General features: G+C 44.2%; 1 protein-coding gene across 1 annotated transcript in view; it reads right to left on the reverse strand.

Moving 5' to 3' along the window:
* POLR3A (RNA polymerase III subunit A) overlaps positions 1 to 12,314 on the reverse strand; it is a 50,913-nt gene that overhangs the window by 16,365 nt on the left and 22,234 nt on the right. The window contains exons 15-20 of the mRNA XM_017865203.1: positions 9,768 to 9,940; positions 7,303 to 7,414; positions 6,092 to 6,210; positions 5,079 to 5,216; positions 3,102 to 3,272; positions 517 to 630 (exon numbers count right to left, since the gene is read on the reverse strand). Of these exons, the coding sequence (XP_017720692.1) occupies positions 517 to 630; positions 3,102 to 3,272; positions 5,079 to 5,216; positions 6,092 to 6,210; positions 7,303 to 7,414; positions 9,768 to 9,940 (827 nt within the window). The remainder of the gene's footprint in view (positions 1 to 516; positions 631 to 3,101; positions 3,273 to 5,078; positions 5,217 to 6,091; positions 6,211 to 7,302; positions 7,415 to 9,767; positions 9,941 to 12,314) is intronic.

Below are 12,314 nucleotides of genomic sequence, written 5' to 3' on the forward strand. Positions count from 1 at the left end.
AAAAAAAAAAAAAAAAAAAAAAAGATAAATTCTGCATGTTGGCTAGTGAGATTTTGCCTTGGCCATTTTTGAATGACTGCCTGTCATTTTTTTTTTTGAGACGGAGTCTTGCTCTGTTGCCCAGGCTGGAGTGCAGTGGTGCCATCCTGGTGTACTGCAACCTCCACCTCCCAGGTTCAAGTGATTCTCCTGCCTGAGCCTCCCAAGCTGGGATTACAGGTGCCTGCCACCACGCCTGGCTAATTTTTGTATTTTTAGTAGAGACAGGGTCTCACCGTGTTGGCCTGGTTTCAAACTCCTGACCTCAAGTGATCCACCAGACTCGGCCTCCAAAAGTGCTGGGATTACAGGCGTGAGCCACCACGCCTGACTCATTCTTGAACTTTTTAACAAAGGAACAACCCTACCTTAAAAAACAAAAACCCAGCTTATAAAATCCACTTGACAGTCCTTGGCAAACAGAGTTCTTTACAACAGCCAGGCTGGGTGCAATGGTCAGCACCTGGCAGAGCTCACCTGCAGAAAACTGTCCTGGCAGCAGAGGAACTCACTCTTCTTCATGATGGACTCTGTGGTCAGGATCAGCTCGTTTTTGCTGAGAGCAGGCTCACTCGGACACGGGAAGACTGCCTCAAGTATTAAAAGAAAATTATATTATGTGTAGGGGCCACAGAGAGGGGGCAGGAGTAGATGACAGAACTTATAAGGGATAAAATGACCTTACCCGAGGTGAGCTTTTAGCAACCAGTGATTTTTCTTTCAAAACAAATTGTGGACTCTACCTTTCATGTGAAGATGAAAACTGGATAAATGGAGACTCCATCCTATGCAAAAATTTCTGGGCTATTCAGCAGGTATTGTCCTATCACTTCCCAGCCTTCGCCACCTCCCCGCCCCCCACTAGATTTACATTAAAAATATAAACTGTTATTTAAAAAACTCAAACATTTCAAGAGTGAAAATACTCTCCCACTTCTCAAGCTCATAAATTTCTTTTTTTTTTTTTTTGAGATGGAGTCTTGCTGGATTGCCAGGGCTGGAGTGCAGTGGCGCCATCTCAGCTCACTGCAACCTCCGCCTCCCAGGTTCAAGTGATTCTCCTGCCTCAGCCTCCCGAGTAGCTGGGACTACAGGCATGCACCACCATGCCCGATTAATTTTTTTGTATTTTTAGTAGAGACGGGGTTTCACCATCTTGGCCAGGATGGTTTTGAACTCCTGACCTCAAGTGATCGGCCCGCCTCGGCCTCCCAAAGAACTAGGATTATAAGTGTGAGCCCTGACAGAATTTCCTCTTTTTTTCTCTCCTCTGCTTTGTCCAAGTTGACTCAATGTTTTAATGGCTGCATTATTATTCTTTTGTACAGACAGACCATCATGTATTTGAACTATCCTCTAGTGATGGTTTGCCTTTACTGTAAGCAGCCTGGAAAAAACATTCTTGGCATAGTTAGACCATTTCTAGAGGACAAAAGGAGTTTCTGTAAGGGAAACTACTGAGTCAAAAGGGACACATATTTAAAACTCAGACTGATACTGTCCAACTACTCTCCAAAAAGGTTGTTCCAAGTTATATTCTCAAAGTATATGAAGTGTGCCTGCTTTTCAATACCCGTGACTTACAAAACTGGTCTCTAGTGCGCTCTACTTGACACAGAGAGAAACCAAACAAAGTCCTCTTCTGCTGGCATTTGATTACTACCAACACTAGACTTTCAACTGAAAACAACTTTTTTTTTTGTCTTTTTTTTTTTTTAAGACAGGGTCTTGCTCTGTCACCCAGGCTGGAATATAGTGGTGAGATCAGCTCACTGTGGCCTCAAACTCCTGGGCTTAAGGATTCACCTGCCCTAGCCTCCTGAGCAGCTGGAACTTCAGGTGCATGCCATCATCCTTGGCAAATTCTTTTTTTGTTTTTTGAGACGGAGTCTCACTCTGTTGCCAGGCTGGAGTGCAGTGGTGCGATCTTGGTTCATTGCAACCTCCAACTCCCTGGTTCAAGTGATTCTCCTGCCTCAGCCTCCCGAGTAGCTGGGATTACAGGCACGTACCACCACACCCAGCTAATTTTTGTATCTTTAGTAGAGATGGGGTTTCACCATGTTGGCAGGATGGTCTCCATCTCTTGATCTTGTGATCCGCCCAATCTCTGGCTAATTCTTTTTTTTTTGAGACAGAGTCTCTCTCAGTTGCCCAGGCTGGAGTGCTGTGGCTCGATCTCAGCTCACTGCAAGCTCTGCCTCCTGGGTTCATGCCATTCTCCTGCCTCAGCCTCCCGAGTAGCTGGGACTACAGGCGTCCGCCACCATGCCCAGCTATTTTTTTTTGCATTTTTTTTTTTTTTTTTTTTGAGACGGAGTCTCGCTCTATCGCCCAGGCTGGAGTGCAGTGGCCGGATCTCAGCTCACCGCAAGCTCCGCCTCCCGAGTAGCTGGGACTACAGGCGCCCGCCACCTCGCCCGGCTAGTTTTTTGTATTTTTTTAGTAGAGACGGGGTTTCACCGTGTTAGCCAGGATGGTCTCCATCTCCTGACCTCGTGATCCACCTGTCTCGGCCTCCCAAAGTGCTGGGATTACAGGCGTGAGCCACCACACCCGGCCTGGCTAATTCTTTAAAAAATATTTGTTTAGAGATTGAGTTTTTACTCTGCTGCCCAGGCTGATCTCAAACTTCTCGTCTCAAGTGATTCTCCTGTGCTGGCCTCCCAAATTGCTAGGATTCTAGGTGTAAGCCACTGCGCCTGGCCTTTTTCCTTTAAATATTGGAAATTTTTTTAAAAAATTGTTTTTTTCTTTTTTTTATAGAAATGGGGTCTCACTTTGCTGCCCAGGCTGCTCTTAAACTCGTGGCCTCAAGTGATCCTCCTGCCTTGGCCTCCCAAAGTGCTGTGATCACAGGCATAAGCCATTGTGCCTGGCCCTTCCCTTTTAATATTGGAAAATTATGCAGAGTAACACAAAGAAAAAAGATACTAATCCAGTGCTTGGGATTATAAATACTGAAGTATTTATTAACTGCAAGTGATAGTCCAAACAGTACTTCCATCCTAAAGAAACATCCTTAAAAACACTCTAACCCCAGATATAATGCTAAATCTTACTTTGATGTTGTCTAGAACCCTTTTAAACTCCAAAGGTTCATCTTTTCCCTCCATAGCTGCAGGATCTAAGCCATCTCCTCCGTAAATGAACTGGATAATATCGCCAGTAGAGCTTCGGACTGTCAGATCATACTGGGAGCAAAGATCTTCAAGAGATTTGACAAGCCTTCGCTAAAGGAAAAGGAGGAAAAAGCTCAGCTGCTTTGGGAAGACTAGTCACATGTGGAGAGGATAAGATTTGCAACTCAGGAGTCTCAAGGTTATAAGCACTTTAATCACATAAAAATACTTTATTAGAAATCCCTTAAAAAGAGTCCTCTCACCCCAAGAACAAGAGCAAGAATGCCTTACTAGCCTGTGCAGTGGGATTTGGAATATGCTCCAACCTCCAGCATTTTAGTGTATTTTAGAACACATGCAACTTAAGCCCCATCACCCACAAAGGACTCTGCAAACACTGTTTTCCTAGGCTGTTTTACCTTCCTTCTCTTTCTCCCTAAGGTATAAATTAATGCAATAGCTTTGCATTTCTAAACAGAACTTAAGCCAGGACCCCTGCAGACTTCAATATGAATTACAAAGAATCAGGTGCAGGCCCTCTTCTGGGACAGAGGGGTAAGAAGAGAGAACAGGAGCAGTATTGTGTCAGAACCAGCAGGCAGCAATGGCTTCTCAAATCTGCTTAGGGAGAACCGTCCACCAGCTGAACACTCCAGCCAGGAATGCTATGGTGGCTCAGTGAATTAAAGAGAAAGGAATCTTCCTCTAGGCAACTTCAAAACAAAAATCCCTTATGCCAGAACTAATTTGGTTTACGTTAGCACACTGCTCTGGCAAAGTCATACTCTCTAATTCAAAAAGTAAAGACAAAAAATTAAGTCAAAACACACATTATGGCAAGAGTGGTAAAAATATTTCACAGTCTGTTGAGTTTCTGACAAAAGCAGCATGCTCCAACACTGAAGGGTAATTTCCCTTCGAAAGATGATTAATTGTATTCCATGGATGACACACAAAAAAAGATGATTAAAAGTATCAGACAATGATACACAAGGTACAGGAGAGATGATGGAAATAGGCGTCTACTGATTTGGAAAGAGGTGTCCACTGTCACACCAATCACAGTGTTTGTTCTGGCCCACTCATTCACATCTCTGGTTTATCTACCCTGGTTTTCCCGCTTGCAAAGGGCCATGCTTCCACAGTAGTGAGAGAGAAGACACAAAGTTACAGCAAGTTCATGGCCCAGCAACTTGTAGCGTTGACTTTATCTGGTGTTTTAAGTAGTGAAAAACATTACTTTAAAAAATGAACAAATTGTTGAGTAGGGAGTACAGGGACTGAAAAGACACCTTTTGCCTGTGGTCTTATGGAAGAACATTAGGAAGATGTATTTTTCCCTCCTCAGTCATTAGGGGTACTTTTGTGGCAAACTTTGAGAAGCACAAATGCTGAGAAGCCTCTAGTTTAGCCCTGTGCCCCAGAGTCTATTATCTCAGAGCCATACACTCTCTGGGGAAATGCTTTCCTTCTAAGCATCCAAGCCCTGCAGCGAGCACTGGAATAGGTCATTAGAGTTAATTAGAATGATATTAATAATGAGTTATATAAATAGTTGCAAAGAGAGAGGCAGAGGCCTCGCAATAACCTTCATTGTCACGTGTTAGTAAAGCAAGGCTTAGTGAGGTTGAATGACATATCCCACAATGTACTTCCAGTTATGTTCTCCTAACATAACAGCGCTTTGCTATGCATGGCTCTGGCCTGGTCTTGATCATCATAAGATGATTTGGAACATACTACATTTTTTTGGTTGTTCATTTCCAGGGCATCTACCTTTCTAATTTTTTCCTTTTAAATTTAACCCAAGACTATACACCTTACAGCTCATGTGCAAAACATGCAAATACTCAATAGTCAAAACCCACAGAGCCCTGTCCTGCTCTGTTGCTAATGGCCTACATTTCTTCAGGTTACCTGCATGTATCCTGTTTCAGCTGTCTTTACAGCTGTGTCGACTAGACCTTCCCGGCCGGCCATTGTGTGGAAGAAAAACTCAGTTGGTGTCAAACCAGAATAAAAGCTATTAGCCACAAAGCCTTTGGCAGCTGGGAGCTAAAGAGAGGTAGAAAAAAGAAAAATCAAACAAAAAAAGTTCAAGGCCCACGATTCTGAAATCCACTCAAATCAGAAAATGCCCCACCTTGAGACTATAAATACCTGGCCAGTATATTCTCACGAAATGGTAGGCTTTCTATGCCCTTTCCTGATGGAGCAATACTTTATACTAGGGACAAGGAGAATGAGGGCCCAGCCCGGGCTGGTGCTGGTGCCAGTGGCAGGCAAGTGGCACAGGAGAGGGAAACCTAAGATCCGGCTGCTCTCCTTAAAGTAGGCAAGCAGTCAAGGACCTCAGAGGACACCCTGTGGATGGAGGCTGCCTGCCCATTACCTGGGAAATGACACCTTCAACACATCCTTCCTGTGGGCCAGACCTGCCCACCTCCAAAACATAGCCATGCATTCATTGTTAATATCTACAGGGTTTCATTCTGGGCACTGAAAATGTTCTAAAAGTAGATTATAGTGATGGCTGCACAGCTCTGTGAATATATTAACAATCACTGAACTGTATGCCTTACATGGGTAAATTACATATGAAATATAATTGTAATAATTACATATGAAGTATATATATATTTATTTATTTGTAGAGATGGGGTCTTGCTATGTTGGCCAGATGAACTCCTGGCCTCAAGGAATCCTCTCGCCTTGGCCTCCCAAAATACTAGGATTTCAGGCACGAGATACTGTGCCTGGCTAGAAGTGTATCTTAATAAAATGGCAAAAAAAAAAAAAAAAAAAAATACCATATATAAAACTCCACATGAAATTGGCCAATAGTCTTTGATCTGAATAGGTCTGTGTTCCTTGGAGGGAAGTGTACATGAAGAGGTCTTCACAGTGCTACCTGATCTGCTACTGCTTACCTTTGAGTGTTTTTCAAAGTGAGGCAAGGATCTGTTTTCAAAGCCGTCTGGCACTCGAGAGCCACTGATGGCCTGCTGTCCCACACAGGCAATCATCTGTGATATGTTAATGAAGGAACCTGGGGACATGGGCCAGAAATGTAACATTCATTTATCAAAATAACACTAATTGAAGTGCATGCAGATCGGAAGGGTAAAACAGGAATAGGCCCTTATGCTCAACAAGGTCATGGTCTTGGAACAGTAGAAGACAGAAATACAATCAAGACAACAAGGAGCTGTCAGGAACCCAAGAAAGGCGGAATGAAGGCGAGAGGAGCCAGGAGCATACGTGGGTTGGAGGAAAGGCTGGGGAAGTGACAGGTGAGTCTTCAAGGACGCTTCAGCAAGTCCAGGTTGGACTCTTGGAGGACATTATGATTTGGACATAAAGGGAGAGGGGGAGGAATTCCCAAGTGGGTGGGAAAGTGGGAAGCAAAGACAGAGAAATGGGAAAGTGTGGGCTATGTGCTGAGGGCAGGAAGCAGGAGAGCAATGGGGTGAAAGGCAGCAAAGTTAAAGAGACTGGACTTTATCCTGTTAAAAAAAAAAGTGTACAGAAATAGAAGCACAGAGGTGTTGAATTGAATGTATTATCATAAAACCAAATGCTTTGAGGGCCTCGGTATCTACAAAATTAAAGAATTCTGCCACATCATTAAGTACATTAAAAAATCCCTGGCTTGCTTTCTTCTTCAACCTGCCTGACTTGCCGGGCTCAAGTGATCCTCCCACCTTAGCCTCCTGAGTAGCTGGGACGACAGGCACAAGTCACCATGTCCAGCTAATTTGTTTTTTGTATTTTTTCATAGAGACGCGGTTTCAGCATATTGCCCAGGCTGATCTCGAACTCCTGGGCTCAAGCAATCCATCGGCCTTGGCCTCCCAAAGTGCTGGGATTATAGGCATGAGCCACTGCATGTGGCCTCGTCTTTTTTTAAAGACCACGTTTGCTCAAAGCACCCTCAAACTCAGAATCTACACACATTACCAACAAGTTCCTCCAAAGCAGTTAAATTTCCCAAAATGCAAATAATTAAGTCTCTCTGATTTAAAAAGATCCCCTTAAATAAATGAAATGCCTGTTTGGAGTTGTGACTATCACATTTTCTGGAGCCAAACAGCCTGTACGGAGAACACACTGCCAGCAGGTAAGAGAGGGACATGCACACCTTTGGAGCCACACAGAGCCATGGTGAGGGGGCTGTTGCTCTTGTCCAGCTCCCGGAGGCAAGCGCTGCCGGCGTGGTCACGGATCACAGACAGCTCCTTCAGGATCAGTGCCTAGTGGGAGAAAAGGAGATCCTCGGTGGGTTGTCCTCATTGCCTCTGTGGATTACAAATGTTCAATCTAACATTTAAAGAAATTTGAAAATACTGAGGCAAGATGCCCGATTTCCAACCAATAAATGTTTCAGAACCTTAGAGGAGCAAAATGCTCTGGCTATACGAACACGTGCATCTTCTACAAGGTTCTAAAATCGGTGTATAAGGCAAAAGTTTTCTTTTTTTTGTTTTGTTAGAGACAGGATCTTGTTGCTGAGGCTGGTGTACAATGGCATAATCACAGCTCACTGCAGCCTCAAACTCCCAGGTTCAAGAGATCCTCCTGACCCAGACCCCTGAGTAGCTAGAACTACAGGTATGTGTCCCTACCAGGCCTGGCTAATTTTTAGATTTTTTTTGTAGAGATGGGGTCTTGCTATGCTGCCCAAGTTCGTCTTGAACTCCTGGCCTCAAGGGATCTTCCTGCCTTGATTATAGGCATAAGCCACCAAGCCTGGCCTAAAATTGACAGTAATAAAAACTTGAAAACTCCTTTAAGTGGTCCATAAGGTAGAATGTATGGCTTTGTGTATACTACCCAACAAAATATCTATATATAAATAGCTGTGTGGACACACACATGCACCCCATACAAACGTATAAGATAATATGTGGTATGTAAAAGAGAATTGCTTGCACTGTTTGTAAATTTGTCTTTCTACTTATTCTTGCCAAGCACACATCTGAATGTCCACAAGCTAGGCATGTGATGAGGTGACTTCACAAGAATATTCCGGCTCATGAGCTCATCCACACAGTTACTCCTCAACTTACAAACTAGGATGCTGAATCAGTTAAGAGTCTGGTTCCAAGAAAAACTGCTGCTGCCGAGGCCTCAAGTAATTTTCTAGGAGGTACCAGTGAGGGATATCCTTTTCTCTCTCTTTAAGACTCGGTGAAAGTAAGATTAAGAATGAGCTAATGGTAAATACCTCACACAATTCTGGTTTCTCCTTGCTTTAGAAAATGTATTTTACCAGAAAACTTCCCAATGCTTAAAGAGCCTTTCTTCCACACTCAGGTGAGTCAAAGCTCAGTGCCACAGGTTATCGGTGAGGCAGAAGATGGCCAGGCGAAAGCCTGGTGCACTCAGACTGCTGACCTGGGTGCTCCAGGGAGTTTCAGGTTCTCACAGGCTGGTGGTGATTCTGATTCTCACCCATGCTGGTTGAGATCTTAGCTAAAATAGTTTCAAATGAGGGGCAGCAGGCTGGGGATGTGACTATTAGACATGAATTCTCTCTCTTCTGCATCCAAGTCTCTTTCAAAGACCATACACTCAAAGAACTGTGGTGAGGCTGGGCGTGGTGGCTCATGTCTGTAATTCCAGCACTTTGGGAGGCCGAGGTGGGTGGATCACCTGAGGTCAGGAGTTCGAGACCAGGCCAACATGGCAAAACCCCGTCCCTACTAAAAATACAAAAAAAAAATTAGCTGAGTGTGGTGGTGGGTGCCTGTAATCCCAGCTACTCAGGATGTTGAGGCAGGGATAATTGCTTGCACCCAGGAGGTAGAGGTTGCAGTGAGCTGAGACTGACCCACTGCACTCCACCTGGGTGACAGAGTGAGACTCCATCTTAAAACAAAACAACAACAAGAAAAAAACTGGCTGGGTGTGTTGTCTCACACCTGTAATCACAGTACTTTGGGAGGCTGAGGCGGGCGGATCACTTGAGGTCAGGAGTTCAAGAACAGCCTGGCCAACATGGTGAAATCCCGTCTCTACTAAAAATACAAAAATTAGCTGGTCGTGGTGGCATGTGCCTGTAATGCCAGCTACTCGAGAGGGTGAGGCAGGAGAATCACTTGAACCAGGGAGTCAGACGTTGCAGTGAGCCAAGGTCATACTGGAGTGCTTCATAAAACTATGAAGAACGAGATTCAGTCTCAAACAAAACAAAACAAAACAAACCGAACCCCCAAAAACCAAAGAGCTGTGGTGTCAGTTTCTACTTGAAGGATGTTGAAAATAGAAAAGGCAGGAGCACTCAAGTACCAGTTAGAGAAGGGACCTGAGTGTGCCACCAGAACAAGAGCAACCCCGTGTGGTTGAATGAACAGATAGCTATGTTTTCACCACCTGGATGTGAAAGCTAGGAGGGTCACATGAGGATCTGATGAAAGGCCCTACCCTCAGGAAACAAATGAGGATACACACAGTGAGCCCAGGGCCCCAACAGGGCAGACGCCACTACCTTGACTTGCCTACTCCTTTGCTACCTCTCTTCATGGCTCAGCCCAACCCCAGAGGGCACCACCTTAGCCACTGTGCACAGAAAGGGGCGACCCTGAACCAAAGGACTGGGCTCACCTCCAGGGTCTCCTCAGCAGTGCAGCCAGGCTGCTGCTGCAGCTTGCCCGTGTTCAGGGCTTCGATGTACTCATCACATTTCTTGTAGCCGGCATTCAGCAACTCATACTTGGCCTTTAGCAGTCCTTGGCCAGGTGTGACATCACCGATCCCAATTGAGAAACCACGGTTAGCTGTAGAGTTGGTAGAGCAGGAAGAAAGGGCCATAAATGAGACTCTGTAAACCTACTAAATATAGTTTATGCCTGCTAGATATAGTTTGTACTATATATAAACTATGTATGTATAGTTTAAAGTATAAAAAAGTTTATATTTTCACAGAATTCATCACAATTCAGTTAAATAATGGCTTTCTTTCTCAGTCATTAGGGAGTTACACAAATGACTAAGACTCAACTGACTTCTCTCCGAGACCTTACAAACTGGTGGGGAAACACAATACTGTTTCCAACTATTATCCAAAGCAGAGTGACATTAAACACTAAAGGGTGGCCTGAGGGCTGGGTGCAGTGGCTCAGGCCTGTAATCCCAGCACTTTCGGGGGCTGAGGCAGGAGGCTCGCTTGAGCCCAGATGTTTGCGATCAGCCTCATCTCTACAAAAACCTTAAAACATTAGCTGGGTATGGTGGCACATGCCAGTAGTCCCAGCTACTTGGGAGGTGGAGGTTGCAATGAGCCATAATCACATCACTGAGCTCCAGCCTGGGCAACAGAGCAAGACCCTGAGTCACACACATACACACACACAAAGTATACTACACCTTTGATGGAACTAGGTGCCACCATTGATCCTAGCCACAATATACTGTATGTAGAAATAAAGTGAGTGAATGATGGCTTCTGGCTTAGTAGGATAGGAAGGTATGACCAACAAGTACCTGTAGACAAGAGGATTAATGGGCCTGGAAAGGCTCAGAAATGAGATCATTAGGTTCTGCAAATGCTGGAGATGATGAATGTGCTGGGAACAAGGAAACCTAGTGGAAAGTCTGTATAAGGAAGGCTCCAGGCCCTTAGTCCTGTAGGAGATGGGAGTTCACTCCCAGCGAAATGCAATCAGAGAGGCTCTGGGTCTGGGGATACCAGGCAGATGAAATAGCTGTAAACAAAAACACTGAGGGAAAGTCGGTATATTCCATGCTTGAGAACCCTAAGCCTGATTCCCTGTCAGCTCCCGGAATCCCAGTAGCCAGGTCTCTACCCTAAATTAGGAGATGGAGACTGCAAAAGACACCTCTGGGAAATCAAGCTTCCCTAGAGAAAAGTGTCATGAATAAGGATATTTGGTAGCCCCTCAATAAAAGACTTTTTTCCTCAATAAAAAAACTGAGAGGACCATCAACCAGTCAGCTCCATTTCCAATCAATGTTTCAGTCCTTACTCCTGAAGGACCACCAGATATTTGAGGAAAGATTTTAACATGGAAGACAAAAGACACAAATGCACAGGAAAAAGAAACCAAAAGGACACAGAAAATTCAGGAAGCAAATATAATAAAACTATGATTATTATCTCAGAGTGATCAGAGAAGATACATTCAGGGATCAAAACAAGAAAGCTTTAAAAACAAAACAGGCCGGGCGCAGCGGCTCATGCCTATAATCCTAGCACTCTGGGAGGCTGAGGTGGGTGGATCACTTGAGGTCAGGAGTTCGAGACCAGCCTGGCCAACATGGTGAAACCCCATCTCTACTAAAAACACAAAAATTAGCCGGATGTGGTGGCAGGCACCTGTAGTCCCAGGTACTCGTGAGGCTGCACAGGAGAATCACTTGAACCCGAGAGGCGGAGGTTGCAGCGAGCCGAGATCGCATCACGGCACTCCAGCCTGGTGCCTGAGCAAGACTCCATCTCAAAAAAAACAAACAAACAAAACAAAACACTGCCTGTGAAGAGGAATATTGAAAAATAATATTGGAAATTAAATACATAATAGTGATAAAATTTTAAAAATCAATAGAAGTATTAAAAGATAAAGTGAATCTAGAATAAAGAAATGGCAAACAGAAGATAATTAGATAATTAATCTAGGAGTTCTAATATGTAACTAACAGAAGTTCCAAAAAGAAAGAACAGAGAAAGTAAAAGAGAGAAAATTATTGAATAAATAACATAAGAAAATTTCCAGAATGGAAGGACACACAGTTGCAGATTAAAAGAGATTACTGGGTGCTTAGCACAATGAATGAAAAAAGATCCACACCAAAGGTATATTGTTGTGAACTTTCAGAGTGAGAACAGAGAGGATTCTGAAAGTTTCTAGAATGAAAAAAACAATTCAAGGGCCAGGCGTGGTGGCTCATGCCTGTAAGCCTAGTACTTTGGGAGGTGGAGGCAGGTGGATCACTTGAGCCCAGGAGTTCAAGACCAGCCTGGGCAACATAGTGAGACTTCATTTCTACAAAACTTAGTTGGGCATGGTGGCACGTGCCTGTAGTTCCAGCTGAGCCAGAGGCTGCAGTGAGCCAAGATCACACTACTGCACTCCAGCCTGAGTGACAGAGCAAGACCCTATCTTAAAAAAAAAAAAAAAAAAAAAAAAAATA

Source organism: Rhinopithecus bieti, unplaced genomic scaffold, assembly GCF_001698545.2.
Source record: "Rhinopithecus bieti isolate Rb0 unplaced genomic scaffold, ASM169854v2 scaffold_81282, whole genome shotgun sequence".
Taxonomy (NCBI): domain Eukaryota; kingdom Metazoa; phylum Chordata; class Mammalia; order Primates; family Cercopithecidae; genus Rhinopithecus; species Rhinopithecus bieti.